Source organism: Schistocerca cancellata, chromosome 3 (genome assembly GCF_023864275.1).
Source record: "Schistocerca cancellata isolate TAMUIC-IGC-003103 chromosome 3, iqSchCanc2.1, whole genome shotgun sequence".
Classification (NCBI taxonomy): domain Eukaryota; kingdom Metazoa; phylum Arthropoda; class Insecta; order Orthoptera; family Acrididae; genus Schistocerca; species Schistocerca cancellata.
Genome location: NC_064628.1, coordinates 791,182,256 through 791,206,018, shown reverse-complemented (window position 1 = coordinate 791,206,018; position 23,763 = coordinate 791,182,256). Strand labels below are relative to the sequence as shown.

Here is a 23,763-nt window from a genome sequence, read left to right as displayed (position 1 = left end):
TTCGTGGTGTAGCAATTTTAATGTCCAGTAGTGCATTTGGGCCCAAAGGAAGTGTTATACATACAATAAAAAGTGCAGGGTAATGTTTGTACAGCTTGATCTGCTTTAATTTCATACTTAGCAATTAGAACCACAGCATGTTCTGATGAGAGCCAAAGCCGACGTGTGGCTTTGTAGGCACGTGACGGGGTAAGGATAGTACATGCCACGGTCCAAACAGTGTCTAGAATGGATCAGTAAAAAATAGAGAAACATAAAGTCTCCCCTCATTTGAGTACAACGCACAGAACCTTCATAGACTGCAGGGGAAAAAATGCAGCACCCTCAAGGTCTGTGTCCAGTGACACCAGGGTATAACATGTGCAGCTTCAGGTGTTGCAGTTTCAGTGATTCATTTGACACGCGCATCAACGATCAGATGGCGCCCAGGAGGCCTGTCTATGCATCCTCTTTTTTGACTCTGCAGGCAGTAGCTATGCTGAGCTTAGAGATGAATGGCGTTTACGACATTCTTTCAGGATACAACCATGCACCATCGACTACGTACTCCTTTTGAACAGCTTCGCGATTTGAACGGGTCGAATTGTGCACCTGCGGATGGATGTATCGACGGACTGTTACAAATGCTGGGCACAATCTATAGGTCTCGTGCCGCTCAAGACAGTGCTCTGTGGAACATTCTCACACCTGTAGACCACGTTCTGGACGTCAGTGTATGACAGACACATGCCAAAATCGACGCACTGTGCGAGAAGCAGTGACCGACCGAACAACATCCAGGGACGGAATCCGGGAACATGTAGCACCTGCTGCGTCATCAGGGCCACTGGGAACCGTCTGCTTACATCGGGACTAAGAACACCTGTGCTCTTGGTCAGACTACAACTGGCACCACAACACCGCCAAGCATGGCCACTCTGGTGTCGCAAAAGAATTGACTGCAGCGTGGAATAACGCTGTCTTCAGTGATGAGAGTAGGTTCTGTCTGTATGTGAGTGATGAACGTATACGTGTAAAGCGTAGACTTGGTGAGCTGACTATTGCAGCTTCCATTTCCCCACGACACATACGTCCTTCCCGTGCTTAATCTATCAGTTTCGACTCGCATCACATTTGGCGTTACCACAGGATAAAGTAACCAGTGGCCGCTTCATTGCACAGACTGTTTTCCTCGTGCTAATGTGCTCTCCGTGATGTACAACTACCCTGGCCAGAAGGATCACCAGATCTCTCGCCATTTCAACGCGTATAGGGCATGATGAAATGTGAACATATTCGTTCCTCGGAGCGAGGGGGAGGGGTGCTGAAAAAACCATTGCTGAATTGCAAGAAATGGTGCAAAACGCTTGGGACAGTATCACAAGATGGCACTTTGCACCTTTACGAACATTTGCATATGATAATACACACACTCTTGGTCGCTATAGGCGGGGGGGGGGGGGGGGGGGGGGTGCACTATGTATTGATGGAACGGTTTGGGCATCCTTTACTGTGGCATGTGTGTTTACTGGTTCAAATGGCTCTCAGCACTAACTTCTGAGGTCATCAGTCCCCTAGAACTACGTAAACCTAACTAACCTAAGGACATTACACACATCCATGCACGAGGCAGGATTCGAATCTGCGACCGTAGCGGTCTCGCGGTTTCAGACTGTAGCGCCTAGAACCGCACGGCCACACCGGCCGGCAGTGTGGTCTGGATTTACTATCAAATACTCATACAATGATGAACAACCTGTCACCTAACTTTTCAGTAAAATGAGCTTACCCTTGAGGTGTTGTGTTTCTTTCCCAGCAGTGTACAACCAGGTGAAACTCTCAGAAAATTCGCTCTTTGAGATGTTGTTCAACACACACGTCACACTGTCTTGAATGTCGGTTAACTCGTCAAAGCGTTGACCCTTCGTGAGAATTTCGAAACCATGTCGTTTTGAGGCAGGTTCGTATGACAAAACGAAATCTCGTCTCCCGTTATTATTTTTTCCAGAAAATAATTGTCCGTGGTTTGCTTTTCAATCAAGTCACGGCGAGCGTCTATGCTTCTTCGTTTTGGTTGGGTATCAAAGTTTCCTGGACAAACTTTGCACACGGTTTTCGCTTCTTCAAAACATTTTGTGGAATGTCTTGTACACTTGACTTAGTGACACAAATACGTTGGCACATTACCGTCGCACGTAAACTAATTAACACCACCTGCTCACAACTGAGTGGTCAAACGCACATCTTTGGCTTACAGTTGTTCATTCAAGCTGTCCCTGCGCTGACGTCGTTCATACACCAGGAATAAAATAAGTCGCGGAACATTTTGGACGGACACTGTATAAGGACAGCAGAGGCGAATAGGAAATCTTTAAATGCGGACCAGAAACGGGGAAATTCGCAGCCATAAGCTGTATAACTAAAAGGCCAATTGTTATGTCCTGTAGCCTGGGAACGAGTATCTCGGAAGCTGGTGTCGCGAGCATGCATGGAAAGTGGTTGGTGGACGGTGGAACCACGAGTAGGCGACACAGTGTTGGACGTCCACTGCTCATCACAGAACGAGGAGGTCAGGCGCGTGGCCGTTCTGTAAAGCAGAGTAGGTGGCGGTCTGTGAACTCGGGATCATCGTGATTGGATCGTGGATTGGTTGGTTGGTTTGGGGAAGGAGACCAGACAGCGTGGTCATCGGTCGCATCGGATTAGGGAAGGATTGGGAAGGAAGTCGGCCGTGCCCTTTCAGAGGAACCATCCCGGCATTTGCCTGGAGTGATTTAGGGAAATCACGGAAAACCTAAATCAGGATGGCCGGACGCGGGATTGAACCGTCGTCCTCCCGAATGCGAGTCCAGTGTCGAACCACTGCGCCACCCCGCTCGGTGATTGGATCGTGGATCAGTGGAGACGTGTCGCCTGGTCCGACGAATCACATATCTTGTAACACTAGGTCGAAGGTCGCGCCTGGATTCGCCGTCACCAAGGTGAACGGTTGCTCGAAACACGCACCCCGTTACAGAACAAGGCGGTGGGTGCAGTATTGTGCCATATCGAGTATTTACCCGTTGTCCCACGGGACCTCTGATAGTATTAGAACACACCATGACGGCTGCTACCTGCGTGTACATTATTGCAGTTTACTTGACTCCCTTAATTTTTGATGCCTTTCCCCACAGCGATGGCGTCTTTCAGCAGTATAGCTGTCCGTCTCTCAAGGTCGAAATCGAACTACAGATGTTTGAGGAGCTTGATAGCGAGCTCATGTTGATGTCTCCGCCAACAAATTTACCTGGTCTGAGCCCGAACACATCTGAGACGCTACCATGCGCCATCTTTGCTTCAACAATCCACCAGCCCATAAACTGCGTGATCTGTGTGCAGACACCTGATGCCACATACCTCCGGAATCCCCCCCCCTTCTCCCAAAGACTTAATGAAACATGCTAAGCAGCAGAGATGGGAAGAACCGACCGGTTAAAACCGACACCCTTATTTTAGTTCTGAATAACCGATATTTTTCGGCACCTGCTAGGTCTCGGTTTTAATAGATTTTTTTTTTTACCGATAACTGGGTATAAAACAGATGCACCAATTTGCCCTAGCAGTGGTGCTAAAACTTTACGTTTTAGATAAAACCTTTTAAAAAAACTAGTTTGGTAGGGCGTTTTGTTTTCTCTGAAAAACTGGTATCGTTTTTAAATTATGTTGTTCCTAATGAAAGGTGACAAATTAAAGATCAACACATTACAGGACGAATATTTATGAACAGAGTATAGTTGGAGCCACAAACGATGGCGGTCGAGTTTACGCTTGTTCTGCGCATCTACGTCACGTATGCTGCGACAGCCAAAGGGCGTTCAGTAGTGTTCTGAATTCTCTGCTGTGAGTGCCGTAGCTAATGCGAGAATTAAACGTGATCGTAGCGAATTGTTTAGTGAATTTCGTTTCTATTTGTTCCGAGTTGTCATCGCTGATTGCTGTGGTGAGTAAAAATTCTGCATAAGCAAGCGAGAGGTATAATTTTCTGGTTATGCGCTTTCTTCAAGCGAAAACGATGCCGTCGCTTGGAATCGTCAACAATGCAATCGCCATCCGTTCCTCGATATGGGTAAACCGGCATTGTTCGTGCATCGGCGTATCACGTAATTTTTCCTGGTAAATGTTCTATTTTGTCCACGATCTGAGTTGATCATTTCAATTTTTTGAAAACGAATTTTTTTTTCAAGAGAAAATCAGTTATATTCAAATTCCCGTAAAAAAAGTGAAAATATATACACTCCTGGAAATTGAAATAAGAACACCGTGAATTCATTGTCCCAGGAAGGGGAAACTTTATTGACACATTCCTGGGGTCAGATACATCACATGGTCACACTGACAGAACCACAAGAACATAGACACAGGCAACAGAGCATGCACAATGTCGGCACTAGTACAGTGTATATCCACCTTTCGCAGCAATGCAGGCTGCTATTCTCCCATGGAGACGATCGTAGAGATGCTGGATGTAGTCCTGTGGAACGGCTTGCCATGCCATTTCCACCTGGCGCCTCAGTTGGACCAGCGTTCGTGCTGGACGTGCAGACCGCGTGAGACGACGCTTCATCCAGTCCCAAACATGCTCAATGGGGGACAGATCCGGAGATCTTGCTGGCCAGGGTAGTTGACTTACACCTTCTAGAGCACGTTGGGTGGCACGGGATACATGCGGACGTGCATTGTCCTGTTGGAACAGCAAGTTCACTTGCCGGTCTAGGAATGGTAGAACGATGGGTTCGATGACGGTTTGGATGTACCGTGCACTATTCAGTGTCCCCTCGACGATCACCAGTGGTGTACGGCCAGTGTAGGAGATCGCTCCCCACACCATGATGCCGGGTGTTGGCCCTGTGTGCCTCGGTCGTATGCAGTCCTGATTGTGGCGCTCACCTGCACGGCGCCAAACACGCATACGACCATCATTGGCACCAAGGCAGAAGCGACTCTCATCGCTGAAGACGACACGTCTCCATTCGTCCCTCCATTCACGCCTGTCGCGACACCACTGGAGGCGGGCTGCACGATGTTGGGGCGTGAGCGGAAGACGGCCTAACGGTGTGCGGGACCGTAGCCCAGCTTCATGGAGACGGTTGCGAATGGTCCTCGCCGATACCCCAGGAGCAACAGTGTCCCTAGTTTGCTGGGAAGTGGCGGTGCGGTCCCCTACGGCACTGCGTAGGATCCTACGGTCTTGGCGTGCATCCGTGCGTCGCTGCGGTCCGGTCCCAGGTCGACGGGCACGTGCACCTTCCGCCGACCACTGGCGACAACATCGATGTACTGTGGAGACCTCACGCCCCACGTGTTGAGCAATTCGGTGGTACGTCCACCCGGCCTCCCGCATGCCCACTATACGCCCTCGCTCAAAGTCCGTCAACTGCACATACGGTTCACGTCCACGCTGTCGCGGCATGCTACCAGTGTTAAAGACTGCGATGGAGCTCCGTATGCCACGGCAAACTGGCTGACACTGACGGCGGCGGTGCACAAATGCTGCGCAGCTAGCGCCATTCGACGGCCAACACCGCGGTTCCTGGTGTGTCCGCTGTGCCGTGCGTGTGATCATTGCTTGTACAGCCCTCTCGCAGTGTCCGGAGCAAGTATGGTGGGTCTGACACACCGGTGTCAATGTGTTCTTTTTTCCATTTCCAGGAGTGTATTTGAGAAGAAACCAGCCTCCTCATTAGAAGCAGTTAAAGAGAAACAACGCTGCAAATTTTGCACAAAAAGCTTATTGTTCGTCTGACACTTCTATGAAATAATAAAAGAGAAAGGAAGTAATGTTAACACTAATAAATCAAAAACTTAACTATTCGGTCGTGGTTTATAATACATAAAGAAAATAGCTCATCAGCAGCCTGTGTCTACATAATATGCCTTTATCTGCTTCTAGCCGTCGGAAAAGGGCAACTTAACACAAAAAACAGAGCTCTCCTAGCTCAGTTGACGCCCTTTAGCATTAACTATTTATAAAGCCCAAATACTGATATGATCCCCGATTGTAATGTGATTTTTGCAACACACATTTAAAACAGTAGAAAGAGTAGGGAATACTGGTGAATTCTTTGTGGTATTGAAGCCACATTACTTTTCGAGGAAAGCAGCAGACGGTGGATGGACCACGTTTTCTTTTGTTAATCTCTTTTATTTGAAATTTTGATTCTATGTACCTTGAAAGGTATAATGCGAAAATGTGCGCAATTCGTAGCATTTTTCCATCTTTATTGCGATGCTACGTTTATTGTTGTAAATAATGGTAATAAAAAATTGAAAATCGGTTATTTTGGGCGGTTTTAACAGGCAGGTTAAACTGGAGGTGGAATAAAAACGATGTAGCCGAAAACGGGTTTTTGCAGCGATAAGCGCCATTTCTACTAAGCACAATCGCTGTTGTACTGCCTTCCCAACGAGGACAAACGTGGTATTAAGGAGGTCGTAATGTTTTGGCTCATGAATGTAGTTCAAGGTCTAAGAAGCCGCATGCCACTAAACTCCGATAGACAGTACCGTAGCAAAGCGAACTGGATTGGTTCTTTTGAGTCAAGCTAGCACAAGTAGTAGTCAAAGTTTTAATTACCTAGAAAAAATAATGTTACATAATTAATTTTGTCTCTGTTTCCAGGTATGTGTCAGCAGTACTGGTATATATTGAAATCCCTGCACCATAGGCCCATGGCACGCCGCATGAGGAAGCAAAACAAAATGCCACAGACCATTGTAAAAGTGGAGTAAAGAAAATGTTCCACGCTCTGGACCCAATTGGACTCGATCGACCGCCATGCCATACTCTGACAATGACGTCATATAATGCGCTACGCCGGCCATGTCGTCAGCGCACCGCTCTCCCCGCCGTTATCGAGTTTCTTAACTTTGGAACCTCCATTAATCGATCAAGTAGCTCTTCAGTTGGCCTCACGAGGGTGAGTAAATCTCGTGCCAGTTCTCCCACCAACAAAATATCCCTGATAGTACCAGGAATCGAATCGGAGTCCTTCACATGGCAGCCAGCCACGCTGACCACACAGTTACGGAGGCGGACGAACGAGATGTCTATCGTGAAGTAATGTGGTTTTGTGTATTTGAAGGGGAACCACGTTGAATCACCCATGCTGATCTGGCAGAACTGTACAACAGTGCACCATCATACATTGAAGTGACAAAAAGTCATGGGATAGCGATATGCACATATGTTATTGTTGTTTAGTCTTCAGTCCTGAGACTGGTTTGATGCAGCTCTCCATGCTGCCCTATCCCTATCCTGTGCAAGCTTCTTCATCTCCCAATACCTACTGCAACCTACATCCTTCTGAATCTTCTTACTGTTTTCATCTCTTGGTCTCCCACTACGATTTTTACCCTCCACGCTGCCCTCCAATGCTAAATTTGTGATCCCTTGATGCCTCAGAACATGTCCTACCAACCGATCCCTTCTTCTGGTCAAGTTGTGCCACAAACTCCGCTTCTCCCCAATTATATTCAATACCTCCTCATTAGTTATGTGATCTACCCATCTAACCTTCAGCATTCTTCTGTAGCACCACATTTCGAAAGCTTCTATTCTCTTCTTGTCCAAACTATTTATCGTCCATGTTTCACTTCAATACATGGCTACACTCCATACAAATACTTTCAGAAACGACTTCCTCCTGACACTTAAATCTATACTCGATGTTAACGAATTTCTCTTCTTCGGATTTGCTTTCCTTGCCATTGCCAGTCTACATTTTATATCCTCTCTACTTCGACCATCATCAGTTATTTTGCTCCCCAAATAGCAAAACACATTTACTACTTTAAGTGTCTCATTTCCTAATCTAATTCCCTCAGCATCACCCGACTTAATTCGAATACAGTCCATTATCCTCGTTTTGCTTTTGTTGATGTTCATCTTATATCCTCCTTTTAAGACACTGTCCATTCCGTTCAATAACTCTTCCAAGTCCTTTCCTGTCTCTGACAGAATTACAATGTCATCGGCGAACCTCAACGTTTTTATTTCTTCTCCATGGATTTTAATACCTACTCCGAATTTTTCTTTTGTTGCCTTTACTGCTTGCTCAATATACAGATTGAATAACATCGGGGAGAGGCTACAACCCTGTCTTACTCCCTTCCCAACCACTGCTTCCCTTTCATGCCCCTCCTCTCTTATAACCGCCATCTGGTTTCTGTACAAATTGCAAATAGCCTTTCGATCCCTGTATTTTACCCCTGCCACCTTTAGAATTTGAAAGAGAGTATTCCAGTCAACAGCTTTCTTCTAAGCTTTCTTCTAAGATAACTCGTAAGGTCAGTATTGCCTCACGTGTTCCAATATTTCTATGGAATCCAAACTGATCTTCCCCGAGGTCGGCTTCTACCAGTTTTTCTATTCGTCTGTAAATAATTCGTGTTAGTATTTTGCAGCTGTGACTTATTAAACTGATAGTTCGGTAATTTTCACATCTGTCAACACCTGCTTTCTTTAAGATTGGAATATACATATACAAATACATATCGCGTACACAACGTGTAAAAGGGCAGTGCATTGGCGGAACAGTCATTTGTACTCAGTTGAGTCATGTGAAAAGTTTTCCGACGCGATTATGGCCTCACGACGGGAATTAACAGACTCTGAACGCAGAGTGGTAGCTGTAGACCGAGATCCACTGTTTCAAGAGTGACGAGAATACCAAATTCCTGACATTGCCTCTCAGCACGGACGACGCAGTGGCCGACGGCGTTCACTTAACGACCGAGGGCGGCGGATTTTATGTGGAGTTGATAGCGCTAACAGACAAGCAACACTATATGAAATAACCGCAGAAGTTAATGTGCGATGTACTACGAACGTAGCCTATCCGTTAGGCGTTAATGCGCTATAGGAGCAGATGACCGATGCGAATGCCTTTGCCAAAAGCGCAACATCGCCTGCAGCGCGTCTCCTGCGATCGTGACCATATTAGTTGGTCACTAGACGACTGGAAAATCGTGGCGCTGTCAAATGAGTCCCGATTTCAGCTGTTAAGAGCTGATGGTAGGGTTCGAGTGAGGTGCAGACCCCACGAAGCCGTGGACCCAAGTTGTCAACAAAGCACTGTGCAAGCTGGTGGTTGCTTCATAATGGTGTGGGCTGTGTTTACAAGGAATGGGCTGGGTCCTCTGGATGTTCGGCTACTTGCAGACCATTTGCAGCCATTCATGTGCGTAATGTTTCCAAACAACAACAGAAGTTTTATGGATGACAATGTGCCAGCCCACAACTGTTCGGGACTGGTTTGAACAATTCTGGATAATTCGAACGAATGATTTGACCACCCAGACGTCCCGACATGAATCCCATCGAATACTCATGAGACATAATCGAGAGTTCAGTTCATGCAGAAAATCCTGACCCAGCAGCTCTTTCGCATTTATGGACGACTTTAGAGGCATTGTGGCTCAATATTTCTGCAGGGCTACTTGCAGAACATTTGTAGCCATTCAACGACCTGTTGAATCCATGCCACTTCGAGTTGCTGCACTAGGCTGGGCAAAATGAGGTTCGACACGGTATTATGAGATATAAAAAAAATAAATGTGTGTGAAATCTTATGGGACTTGACTGCTAAGGTCATCAGTCCCTAAGCTTACACACTACTTATCCTAAATTATCCTAAGGACAAACGCACACACCCATGCCCGAGATGAGATATTCCATGACTTTTGGCACCTCAGTGTATGGCACACTGGTTAATCTGCGCCAACAGTTCGAGTGTGGCCAGACAAGTCGGAATATTAATGAACGAAGTGGCCGACCATCTGCCTGTGAAGGAATGGCAGTCGTAACAGAAGTGTGGGGCCTGGTGCTCGAAGATCAGCGTATTGAAGTCGAAGAGATAACGTAAAAAATGAATCCATCTCTTGAATCAATTTTCAGCGTCTTGTACGACTTTTTCAAGGTGACAAAGGCCACCACTTCGCTGGGTTAAGCTACTGCTCACTTATATTCAAAAAGTCCGTAAACGGAGGAGCCAGTGGTTATGATGCAACGGTGTCAAGCCAATCCGGACGACTTCTGCAGCTGACTAATCACTATCGATGATTTTTGGGTGTGTCATTATGACGCCAAGACAAAAGCGTGTAGCAAACAGTTGAGAAATGTGGATTTTGGAAAAATCGATGATCCAATCATCACAGGGTAAGGTGACGCTGCGTTTCTTGCGGCTAGCTTGGTAAAGTGCTAAGATTTTGCCCGCAAGAAGCAAAACGTCACGGGAACATACTACCGAAATCTACTGATGAGTTTAGAATAGGCTGCGAAGACGAAGCGTCGTGAAATGGTTTCCAATGGGATGATTTTGATCGACGACTATGTCCCAGCTCACTTTGCGCAGGATACGGTCAGAGGAGTTGCTTTTTTGAAGTATCAATTTTTACCTCTCCCACCTCAACCCTCCCCCCTCCCCCCATAGTCGGTGTTCTCCTGACATGTCACTTCTTGACTTCTTCCATTGCGCGGTAGGAAGAATATCTCCAGAATAACCAACAGGACCAACACCATAAACAAGTTTCACAGTCGCAGCTTGATATTTTTAGATGGTAAAATTTTATTTCATTTTATAAAAGAGACATTCAATAATTAAAGAGACAAATTGATGTAGAAATGAAACAGTTTGCCGGAAGAGTTTCCTAGTTTCACGACTTTAGGTTGGCATCACTGAGATGAACTGAGAACAGCTGACGGATAAAAACTGGTTTGATTATAACCACAATATTACATTTAAAGGTGAGTGTCTGCTTGAATTACCATATTAGTTGAACAACGTTCAGTGATCCGGTGTATTTTACATTCTGAAGTTGAAAAACCGGCTTAAATCTTTTATCGAATGATTTTACAGTATGATGAACGTTGTATGAACTGTGGAAATCTTTATAAGTGGGTAGAACAGTTCAAAAACGGCCGAACCTCAATAACTGACGAGCCACGACCTGACCGGACACTTGAAATTAGCTTGAAACGCGCACTGACTACATTATTCGTGAAGACCGACGTGTTACAGTTCATATACACTCCTGGAAATTGAAATAAGAACACCGTGAATTCATTGTCCCAGGAAGGGGAAACTTTATTGACACATTCCTGGGGTCAGATACATCACATGATCACACTGACAGAACCACAGGCACATAGACACAGGCAACAGAGCATGCACAATGTCGGCACTAGTACAGTGTATATCCACCTTTCGCAGCAATGCAGGCTGCTATTCTCCCATGGAGACGATCGTAGAGATGCTGGATGTAGTCCTGTGGAACGGCTTGCCATGCCATTTCCACCTGGCGCCTCAGTTGGACCAGCGTTCGTGCTGGACGTGCAGACCGCGTGAGACGACGCTTCATCCAGTCCCAAACATGCTCAATGGGGGACAGATCCGGAGATCTTGCTGGCCAGGGTAGTTGACTTACACCTTCTAGAGCACGTTGGGTGGCACGGGATACATGCGGACGTGCATTGTCCTGTTGGAACAGCAAGTTCCCTTGCCGGTCTAGGAATGGTAGAACGATGGGTTCGATGACGGTTTGGATGTACCGTGCACTATTCAGTGTCCCCTCGACGATCACCAGTGGTGTACGGCCAGTGTAGGAGATCGCTCCCCACACCATGATGCCGGGTGTTGGCCCTGTGTGCCTCGGTCGTATGCAGTCCTGATTGTGGCGCTCACCTGCACGGCGCCAAACACGCATACGACCATCATTGGCACCAAGGCAGAAGCGACTCTCATCGCTGAAGACGACATATCTCCATTCGTCCCTCCATTCACGCCTGTCGCGACACCACTGGAGGCGGGCTGCACGATGTTGGGGCGTGAGCGGAAGACGGCCTAACGGTGTGCGGGACCGTAGCCCAGCTTCATGGAGACGGTTGCGAATGGTCCTCGCCGATACCCCAGGAGCAACAGTGTCCCTAATTTGCTGGGAAGTGGCGGTGCGGCCCCCTACGGCACTGCGTAGGATCCTACGGTCTTGGCGTGCATCCGTGCGTCGCTGCGGTCCGGTCCCAGGTCGACGGGCACGTGCACCTTCCGCCGACCACTGGCGACAACATCGATGTACTGTGAAGACCTCACGCCACACGTGTTGAGCAAATCGGCGGTACGTCCACCCGGCCTCCCGCATGCCTACTATACGCCCTCCCTCAAAGTCCATCAACTGCACATACGGTTCACGTCCACGCTGTCGCGGCATGCTACCAGTGTTAAAGACTGCGATGGAGCTCCGTATGCCACGGCAAACTGGCTGACACTGACGGCGGCGGTGCACAAATGCTGCGCAGCTAGCGCCATTCGACGGCCAACACCGCGGTTCCTGGTGTGTCCGCTGTGCCGTGCGTGTGATCATTGCTTGTACAGCCCTCTCGCAGTGTCCGGAGCAAGTATGGTGGGTCTGACACACCGGTGTCAATGTGTTCTTTTTTCCATTTCCAGGGGTGTATATAGCAAAAATCAGTTGTAATAAGTCTTGGCACAGTTCACAGCATTATCAATAACAAGCTCAACTACAGCAAAACAAGTGCAAAATGGGTCCCGAAAGAGTTAATGCAAAACACAGAAAATTACATTGAAGTTATGTTCAGACAAGAAAGATCAGTATGAAAGTGAAGATTGCGGTGCTCTAAACAAGATTTTAGCGCGTAATGAAACTTGGGTTACCACTGTGAATCGGAGTCCAAAAGGCGAAACGTGGAATGGAAGTACACCAGCTCACTGTCCGAAAGAAATTCAGAAGGCTAGCATCAGCGCGAAAAGCCATGTCGACCGTCTTTTGGGATGCCCATGTATCGTCTTTTGTGATTATTTCGAAAGTCAGTGCATAATAAACATTGCTTACTATTTAGACATGGTGATGAACAAAGTAAAGACAGCAATGATGGGAAAAAGGTCGCAAATCTCAAAGGAACGGCTCGATATTGCTGCACGACAACGCTCGACCTTACACCGCCACCGGACCCAAGAAATCTTTGAAAAAATGAATTGGGAGCACTGCCTCATTCTGTACAGTCCAGATGTGGCTCTCTCTGATTTTCATTTGTTTGGTCCAATCAAGAAGGCATTACATGGAAGAAAGTTCAATAACAACTAGGAGGTCAAAACGTTAATGGGAAGGTGGCTCAAACTACAAGACAAAGACTTCTTTGTATCAATTATTAAAAAAAGCTAGTTCATATGCGGGACAAGTCTATTAATATTGATGGGGATTATTTTGATACGTAGTAAAAGTCTCATTTAAAAAAAAATAGTTTTTTTTTCTACATCAGTCTGTCTCTTTTTGTTATTGACTGTCCCCCATATATTATACGTGAAAAGATAGAACCCTATTCAGTAAGATTAAATTAATCCTGTCTTTGCTACATACCACAATGGCCATCTTCTGGGTTCAGCAAATCATGCCAGCACAACCATTTACCTTCCAAGACAGATTTCTTAATAAGGTCTCTCAAGTTCTGCTCTGAACTTAAATGCCTAGTGTATGTGATCTGTCTCTTTTTCCTAAGGTTCAAAGAGTTGTAATACGTGTTATTGACATTAGGAAAACTCTTTGTTTTTAAAAAAACAGATGATGATCTTGCCATTCGCCAGTTTTCCGAGGGGATAGAAGCTCTTTTGTCTTCATAATCTTCATCGTAAAATGTACTTTTGCCACATCTTTTATCTGATTCTCCTTCTTCATCCGCGTGGCTTGACGACTGCGCGGAATCCATTATTGGCACTTGAAGTCTTTATACTGCCAACTTGTTATAGTTATCCGATTTCCATCATTATTCTTCTTTGTTTTCCCCTCAACAACTCACATTCTGTCTGTATGGTCTGTTAGTATCCCTCTACGAAAGTTCCTCCATTCGCTGAAACAAAAAATTAAAGATTGTTAATAATTCCGAAAGAACAAAAAAAAAAGTTAGAATATGAAAAGAGGGTATACTCAGATACAAAGAAAACATAGACTACTACCATTACTAATTTGTTTGAATGTAAAGAAAATTTCTGTCCAGTACCCCCAGAAAAAATTCAGTAGAAGGAATTTTATTTGTATTTGTTGAATGCCTGTAAATGAATTTTATGCTAATAAATGGGTGTGGTTACTTAGCAACATGCCTCCTATTCAAATATAGCCGCTTATAAAAGCGTATTGAGGACGATGTTGTACCGGATGGTTATAATTAAAGTGGACCTACTAACAGAAGTCCAATGTGGGCTGTGTTTATCATATGGCAGCGAACTTGGAAGATATTCTGATGCGGTAATGGGGAGCCGATTTACGGTGGAACGAAAATTAGTTCCAAAATTTCGCGCTGTGAATACAAGACACGCATATAAAAATGTCTCCATACGTAATTGATTAGGAACAGGATGTGGGCAGAAAAGGTAAGACAAGTAAGAAAAGCATAACGTAGATTTTATTATTAACCACCGCTTACACAATTTGTTCAATATGAGCACCGGTAACATAGACGAGATGCTGCATCCGTAGCATCCGTAATATGACCTGACAGTTGCTCGCAGCAGGTCCGGTGGAATCTGAGCAACGTGTTCCTGTACATTGGCCTTCAGATCAAGTAGAGACAGAATATGTGCCTGGTAAACGCGTTCTTTCACATATCAGAGCCAAAAGTAGTCATACGGATTGAGATCAAATGATCTTGCAGTCAATGCACCTGGAGATAACCCGTTCGTGGAAGGTTACATCAAGCAGATTTTTCACTGGGCGATAAACATTGCCGTATCTTGCATGAAAACAACGGGTTCCACATAACTGCAGTCTTTCAAAGCAGGAATCATAGGCTGTACAAGGAGGGCTCGTTAACGTGCAGACGTCACAGTACACCTGAAAGGCACTCTCTTCAAAGATAAAGGACCAACAATAAAGGTGCTTCTGAGTCCACACCACACAGTCACATACGGCGAAAGCAATGGCTCTTCGTGCACAACAGGCAGTTTAACGGCATCCCAAATTCGGCAGTTCTGGTATTCGCTGGACCCTGTAGGGTAAAATGTGCCTCGTCACTCCATAGAATATCGCCTGGCCATGTCATCTACTTCGATCCGTGTCAGAAACCGTAGCGCAAATTCAGAATGTAGCCGCAGAAAATGAGGTTTTAGTCGCTGCACTGCCTGGATCTGTGTACAACAGGCCGCAAAACGCACCATGGAATGGACAGTTCTGGTGACACTGCGCAAGCAGTAGCACTACCTGGGGCGCGGGAGTGCAAGGGCAGTTACAGCAACGGTAATTTCGTCAATAACTTTCACAAGGATAGGACACCTTCCTCTTCCAGGTGTAACACCACACTCATCCATGTTTTAGAATTTCATTATCATCTTCTTTAAATGATTTAATGACCTCAAGTCTCTCCTCAGACCTTTCAGTTGGCGATACTCTCTCAATGCAACATTATAGCTGTCATTCACATAAACAGTTTCAACAAAAGGGCACGGTCTCTTCTCGACAGCGATACTGTTCCCTCACCTTATAGGTTGTCAAATGACAGCGTGGTGTCAGACTGTCTTACAGTGTACAGCGCCAGATTTGTACCTGGTGGCCACACACGGAACTAATTTTTTCCCCCATGTAAATCGGTTCGGCATTAATGCAGCCACACAATAATTACAGCCCACACTGGACCTCTGTGAAGCTGCGCTTTAATTACAACCACCTGGTGGCTGCAAATATGAGCGAGGGAAAGTGTATGACATTTATCAGCAGTTTTCTTTCTTTATTGTAGTACTTGTATCTACTGGCTCAAAGTTATGAAAGTGAAACATCAACACTTTCAAAAATTATTACCAAGAGATACATGCAGTATTTGCAGAAATGCATGGTACAAAAAGGCACTTTTTATAAATAACGACATAAATTATTGCAAGGATTCAATAAGTAGTCGGTTTTAATCATCGCCTCGAAATAATAAGATTACATAATTAACTTTTTGTTTGTTTTGAGGTACGAGGGCAGTTCAATAAGTAATGCAACACATTTTTTTTCTCGGCCAATTTTGGTTGAAAAAACCGGAAATTTCTTGTGGAATATTTTCAAACATTCCCGCTTCGTCTCGTATAGTTTCATTGACTTCCGACAGGTGGCAGCGCTGTACGGAGCTGTTAAAATGGCGTCTGTAACGGATGTGCGTTGCAAACAACGGGCAGTGATCGAGTTTCTTTTGGCGGAAAACCAGGGCATCTCAGATATTCATAGGCGCTTGCAGAATGTCTACGGTGATCTGGCAGTGGACAAAAGCACGGTGAGTCGTTGGGCAAAGCGTGTGTCATCATCGCCGCAAGGTCAAGCAAAACTGTCTGATCTCCCGCGTGCGGGCCGGCCGTGCACAGCTGTGACTCCTGCTATGGCGGAGCGTGCGAACACACTCGTTCGAGATGATCGACAGATCACCATCAAACAACTCAGTGCTCAACTTGACATCTCTGTTGGTAGTGCTGTCACAATTGTTCACCAGTTGGGATATTCGAAGGTTTGTTCCCGCTGGGTCCCTCGTTGTCTACCCGAACACCATAAAGAGCAAAGGAGAACCATCTGTGCGGAATTGCTTGCTCGTCATGTGGCTGAGGGTGACAATTTCTTGTCAAAGATTGTTACAGACGATGAAACATGGGTTCATCACTTCGAACCTGAAACAAAACGGCAAGCAATGGAGTGGCGCCACACCCACTCCCCTACCAAGAAAAAGTTTAAAGCCATACCCTCAGCCGGTAAAGTCACGGTTACAGTCTTCTGGGACGCTGAAGGGGTTATTCTGTTCGATGTCCTTCCCCATGGTCAAACGATCAACTCTGAAGTTTATTGTGCTACTCTTCAGAAATTGAAGAAACGACTTCAGCGTGTTCGTAGGCACAAAAATCTGAACGAACTTCTCCTTCTTCATGACAACGCAAGACCACACACAAGTCTTCGCACCCGAGAGGAGCTCACAAAACTTCAGTGGACTGTTCTTCCTAATGCACCCTACAGCTCCGATCTCGCACCGTCGGATTTCCATATGTTTGGCCCAATGAAGGACGCAATCCGTGGGAGGCACTACGCGGATGATGAAGAAGTTATTGATGCAGTACGACGTTGGCTCCGACATCGACCAGTGGAATGGTACCGTGCAGGCATACAGGCCCTCATTTCAAGGTGGCGTAAGGCCGTAGCATTGAATGGAGATTACGTTGAAAAATAGTGTTGTGTAGCTAAAAGATTGGGGAATAACCTGGTGTATTTCAATGCTGAATAAAACAACCCCTGTTTCAGAAAAAAAAGTGTTGCATTACTTATTGAACTGCCCTCGTACAAGTTTGCAGTCCTGAGACATACTGAAATCCCCATGCCACAGTAATGCAGCATACCACTACAAGAGCCAAAATAAGATGGTGCAATGCAAGGTTTACATAGATCTTGGCGCAGCTCTGTGGTAAAGTGGAGTGTATGTGATAATTCTATTTTGCAAACACCCAGTATTGTGTTTTTTATGTATCTATGGTATATGATGGTTAAAAGGACTTCGTCCAGTTTTAGTGATTTCAGCTGTTGTTCCTCATCACCACTGGCACTAATGTCTACACCACTCATCTTTGCATTGGTGGAAGAGTTAAACTAGGATTTTCATTTCTAAAGAAGCATTTCAAGACGGAGTTCATCGTTTCTGCTTTTGCTTTGTTTCTCCATATCTTCATTTTTAGTCCCTGACTCGTCAAGAGTGTCTGGACACTAACTTTGGTACCACTAATAGCTTTAAATACGAACAGAATTTATTTAGATATTGTGAGTGATGTTTCGGAGTGGCAGTGCGTTTCTAGGCGCTACAGCCTGGAACCGCGTGAACGCTACGGTCGCAGGTTCGAATCCTGCCTCGGGCATGGATGTGTGTGATGTCCTTAGGTTAGTTAGGTTTAATTAGTTCTAAGTTCTAGGCGACTCATGACCTCAGAAGTTAAGTCGCATAGTGCTCAGAGCCATTTGAATCATTTTTTTGTGGGTGAAGTTTCGATAACATTCTGCTGCGGTATTTGTTGAAGATTTCACACAATGCTCTCTCGATAGCCAAACACGCTTCATTCAGCATATGCCTACCTATAATCCGATACTTTTTTCAGATCTGTTACCAATAACATATGTTTCTTTACAAGCTTCTTTACAGTGACTGTATACTATGGAGGGCCCCTCCCTTCATGAAGTGTAGTTACGTATCTATCAAGTGAAACACCAAATATTCTTCAAAATCTGAGCCACAGTTCTCCTGCATGCTCCTCCCCAGAGCTAAATGTTTCGCTTCCCTATTGAGGTGCCAGAGACACTCATGCTGCATTATTTAGAGATGACTGATTGGCAACTACTACTGACAGTTTCGACGGTTACGAGACCGTGAAAATGAGAAAACTGGTTGTAGTAAACGAAATAACTTTGTAGAATAATCTCGATGTTTAATATCGTGTATTTGAGAGAAACTTGTTATCTCGAATTCCCCAGGCTGGCTTTCATAAACTCTTAGGTTTCTCCTGGCTATTATGGTCTTCTGGCAAATTTCGTTTTCCTGCACGTGTAGTAACATTTTGGACTTTAGCAGTAAACGTTTCACGCTTATTGTATGCGTCTTTTTTCAGGTTTTTGAATTCAGTAAATCTGCTGAAGTGAGCCAGTCTACACGGTTTCTTTCTTTAGAAGTGCGTATGAAGTCCTGATTTGTTCACCCTTAAATAGCCATCACATGCAAAATTAATTTGTTTCAGAACATTAAATAGCAGTTCCATAGATAAACAACAGACTCGACTCAAAAATTCTATACATATGACGTGTTCTCTTACTGTAAATGTACTACTAACAATAATGACTGACGATAGGTCTGTATGCCGGCCGGAGTGGCCGAGCGGTTCTAAGCGCTTCAGTCTGGAACCGCGCGACCGCTGCGGTCGTAGGTTCGACTCCTGCCTCGGGCATTGATGTGTGTGATGTCCTTAGATTAGTTAGGTTTAAGTAGTTCTAAGTTCTAGAGGACTGATGACCTCAGAAGTTAAGTCCCATAGTGCTCAGAGCCATTTTTTTTTGATAGGTCTGTATAATAAACTTTACACAAGGTATGGATCAAAATTATATTGGAGATAGACGTTCATAATCTGAGTATTCTGAGATAAGCAGCCAATGGACGTAAATGACTGTTTTAAGTGCTTCAATTAGCAAAGCGTGTGAGGCATAGTATGCTCGTTTATTTTTTTTATATTTATTTCCTTTTAGTCACTTGAGGACTTCACAATGTCCCTCTGGACAAGCCACTGGTCGTCTTCAGTAAATGCCCAGTACACGATCAAACTCATTTGTCAAATTCGTACTTTTATATCCGCGGCATCGCCAAAATAGCTAATACACGATCCAGCAAGTTTGTCAGTTTAACATCACTTTTGAAGCAGATGCTGTTCGTGGAAGCTGTATTTTGACGCTGGTGGGAATGGTTACCAATGCACGTAAGGCATTTCTAACATTGACTCTGGCCCCGTGTTTAAAGAAGAAGAAAGAAACAAGAAATGTACACATTAAAACCTGTTAAAGGAACTGTTACACTTGGAATCTGGTGATTACATTAATTTTCTTCGAATGAACAGTAGAATTAAAGGAACTGTTACACTTGGAATCTGGTGATTACATTAATTTTCTTCGAATGAACAGTAAAAGTTTTACTAAGCTGTTTAACTACTTCGCCCTCACATTAAAAAACAAGCCGCACACAGGCTACGTGAAAATTTAATTTCTTCTACTTGGTCCTCTAATGACAGTTCATTAAAATACCACATCGTGGGAACAAGTAGCCTATATTGTGCATGGAGGAAGAGGAGAACGATTTTTTTTGTTCTATTGCGCTCCCTCTACTATGTTGTGCGTAGAATATTGATTTTCTTCTTAACCCCTTCCTCCGTAATGTTTGGTTGAGAAGGACACGACACTTCCATCATTTTGGTAATTTCCAGTGCTATTTTGTTTCTATCCTCGATCATAGTTTTCGTAGTTGTGGAAACTCACGATACAGTGGGATAAAAACATCAGCACAAATAACGTCCGCTATCTTTTCAAATTTTCCGTCAATCAAAGTTTCTATTAGACACGTCAAACACGCTCTGTGTTTGACAAAAACACGTTCAAATAGTTGGCAACCATAACAAAGTTTGACCGTTTGTTTGATTTTGTACGTATAGGGTTGCTATACCTAACTGGGACCTCGTCGGAACACTCTAACATGGGGGTGTAGAATTGAAGTAAAAAATTTATTTAATATAATTACTTTTTGTTTCGAACACAATCAGACGGAACTGTTGCGGCAGACGTGGATGGTACAATATTTTTTTCGGAAGATTTCACCTTTTTCAGCAAGTCTTTTTTCCCTTTTACGTATTTATAAAACACCATGCAAATCAGCCTGTAGTTAAACCGGCATTGTAAGATTGATTGCACAGTGCCTGGCAACAGTCGATATCGTTCATCAGTCCACGGGGCCAACGTAAGCGAAAATACTCTTTCCATAGTGGCGTTGCATGCGGGAATAGAAAACAAATACTCGCATAATTTTAGCAGTTGTCATTTGCGTTCAGGATTTTCGGTTTCCTCAAGAAAGTAAATCCACTTTTCTTCCACGGAGTGTTTCGACTTCCATTCTTCCGATTCACGCTTAGTTTCTAAAAAGCTCTTCAGATACATATATTCCTGAAAACGACAGTCGCCTGAAAACTTCACACCATCTTTAGTCAGGTATATAATAGGGTTTTCAATCATCACCCAATCTGGAGTTTCAGATATGGTCAAATACCAGCCTTTTATTAAAAGAAATAGCCATTTCTCTAAGTAATGAAATGATATGGTATAGAAAGCCATCGTCTCTTCCTCAAATTTCGAAATCAAATTAATTATTTCTTGGTTAGGGTCACCAACCATCAATTTGTTAAAATTCGTTTTGGTTTGCATGCCAATAAAATTGGCTGTCTTCCTTTCATTCAAAAGTCTTTGAGTGTCGACTAATATATTCTTTATTTCAGTTATCGAGACTTTTTTCTTCTCCACGCTTTTTATATCTTTTTCAAGCAGAGCCAAGTTTGACTGCAGAAACATGAAGTAAATTTCACTAATAGGACTACAGAAAAAATCTGGAATTATTTTAGGTGGCCTGTCTTCGACGTCAAACAATTGTTCTAATGGAATTCAAAGCATTCTCTGAACTGCGGGCATTAGCGGCAGCCACCTTGTTTTTGAGTGAGGTAGAAGAGTCTGATGACTGACATCAACGCATAAGCAGAACTTTTTCAGCTTCGCTGTTCTTACCAGGAGCGATTGATATAGTATCGTGGAGAATATGGGCAGGGCATAAAATTCCTTCTACATCTTGGTGAAACACATTCCACTGGCCGTGTTGATGAAGCCCTCCAAAGTTGGTACTGGTATTGTCTCCACAAAAAGCGATTAATACATCTAATGGAATTTGCAGTTGTGTTAAAGTGTTAGACAAAATTTTGCAATTGTCTCAGATGTTACGTTATTCAGTGAATCAAATTTCGGCGGCTTCTGTTGGATGCAGTCAGTTTCAGCAAAGTAATGAACAACTAAAAAAAAAATCTTTTCAGCCATGTGGTCCGATGCGTCAGTGCGTATGCCATACAATAAAACTTCTTGCAATTGTTTTACGCATTCGGACGGGGAGTGAAGTGCGAGAATATTTTTAATAATCGCTTTAGCTTTGGTCCTGGCTGTAGACTGCTTTGCGGCGACCTTGGATTCAGGACCCATTACGCCATTCACTTTTATGTCAGAGTCAAGAAAACTGAAGGATTTATGACGCTTGACAACTTTATAAGCTGTTGTTTAGCGACGAGCAATTCTTCCTGGGTATCTTCTGTAATCATGAATGTAGAAATAGGCTTTGCTGTCGATGCTATCGCGAATTTATTTGTATGATCCTTCGTTGAAATCTGATGCCTTACATCTGCCTTACTGAGTTGAAACAGCTAAAAACCTCACACAGTGCCAGCCTGGGTGGCCGAGCGGTTCTAGGCGCTACAGTCTGGAACCGCGCTACCGCTGCGGTCTCAGGTTCGAATCCTGCCTCGGACATGGATGTGAGTGATGTCCTTAGGTTAGTTAGGTTAAGTAGTTCGAAGTTCTAGGGGACTGATGACCTCAGATGTTAAGTACCATAGTGCTCAGAGCCATTTACAATAATAAAGGTAAGTTTTTTGCTGTGTGGTAGAGGGCCGGCCACGGCGTGCTAAACTTCACGCGTGCGGACCGCGGGCGGGCCAAGGCCCTGATTGTGACTCGGATTTGCTCGGTCATTCTCGGAAGTACTCGGTACAGCGGGACATTCCATTTGGAAATACGGTGCGGCACTTTGCGGTCGGCACAACTCTCTGAGTTCGGAAGAATCGTGGTGTCAGCAAGGTAATTCCAGCTTTAATTTCAAATCTTTTTACGTTAAAACTGTCCATGACGTCTATATTACTTTTCTCAGGTAGATTTTCCAAGTCTTTATAATGAGGTTTCAAAAGCGCTACAATATTTCGATAATTTGTGTGAAAGACATTTTGTCTATTATAAAACTCTCTGAAATTGTCTGAATTGGTCTGTATGCTGACAGTTTTTACCAGATGAAAATTATATTATGTCTTCAGCACTCCAAAGACAATTAATTAATACTGAAAACTTGTCTGTTTGTATGAGAAAAAGTACTACCACAGCTGTATCTTGAGAATGTCTTTATTCTATCACACGACTAGTTTAGGCCGCACATTACCGCCATCCTCAGGCACCACCACTACCAAAATAGTATTTAATTTCCTTGGCGCATTGGACCCAACACCGTGTTGCTTCCAACACCCACATTGGGCACTTGAGACGAGAGGGTGTTTAGTCTAGACTCCTGATGAAAGCTAGCTCACGTGGGCTAGTAACAAGGATCCCACAGTAAATGAGTCAAGGAAATCAAATACCCTTTTGGCAGTGGTGGGACCTGAAGATGGCAGTAATGTGCCGCCGAAACTAGTCGTATGATACAATAAAGACATTCTCAAGATACAGTTGTGTTAGTAATTTTTCTCACATATATCATCAGCAGAAGTCCCTCGCCCATGCAATGGGACAGACATGGATAAATTGTTTATTTGTGATCTACATTATTGAGAAATGCGAAATACAAAGCCAAATCATATGCAGTACGGCTGTACTGTCATTTGAATGCGGAGCATTCGCCCGTTTTCTCCTCTTCATCGCGCTCAAACAGTGCTGCATGGCGGTGGGGGAAATGTGAAACGAGGCTGAGTACTTTGGCACGCTGGCCCGAGCATGAACCGCGAGTCTAAATCTTGGCCACCTTTGATCCAGAAGGTGCTTGCATCATCGATGCAGGATACGCAACATGCAATTCCATCTGTGAGACGACCTTGTCAACATAAACTTGTTGAGATAAATAAACTGACGCTGTAGTTAAATGTTGCGCTAACAGAAGGAGTTACTTCAGTGCTTGAGTCAAGCTCGTAACAGTATTTTGCAAAATCGGGACACAACTGGGTCTTGTTGGAATGTCGGGACAAGAAGGTCTATAACAGTGACGGTCTCGATATGTGGGGATGTATGTATGGGGGGGGGTCTTAGAGAAATCTGCTGCGAATGGCTTTCGCTGTTTTGTCAACTATACTGACACTTTTCTTTTCTCTAAAACAGAGTTTGTGAGCTGTTTATGTTTTATAACAAACAGCAAATTGTCACAAT

At 44.5% G+C, this 23,763-nt stretch overlaps 1 protein-coding gene across 2 annotated transcripts in view; it reads right to left on the bottom strand.

The window, feature by feature from the left end:
- Positions 1-23,763, bottom strand: part of LOC126177062 (uncharacterized) — a 219,159-nt gene that overhangs the window by 123,762 nt on the left and 71,634 nt on the right. For both annotated transcript variants that reach the window (XM_049924298.1, XM_049924299.1), the window contains exon 2: positions 13,390-13,876. In XM_049924298.1, the coding sequence (XP_049780255.1) occupies positions 13,390-13,735 (346 nt within the window). In that variant the 5' untranslated portion in view covers positions 13,736-13,876. The remainder of the gene's footprint in view (positions 1-13,389; positions 13,877-23,763) is intronic.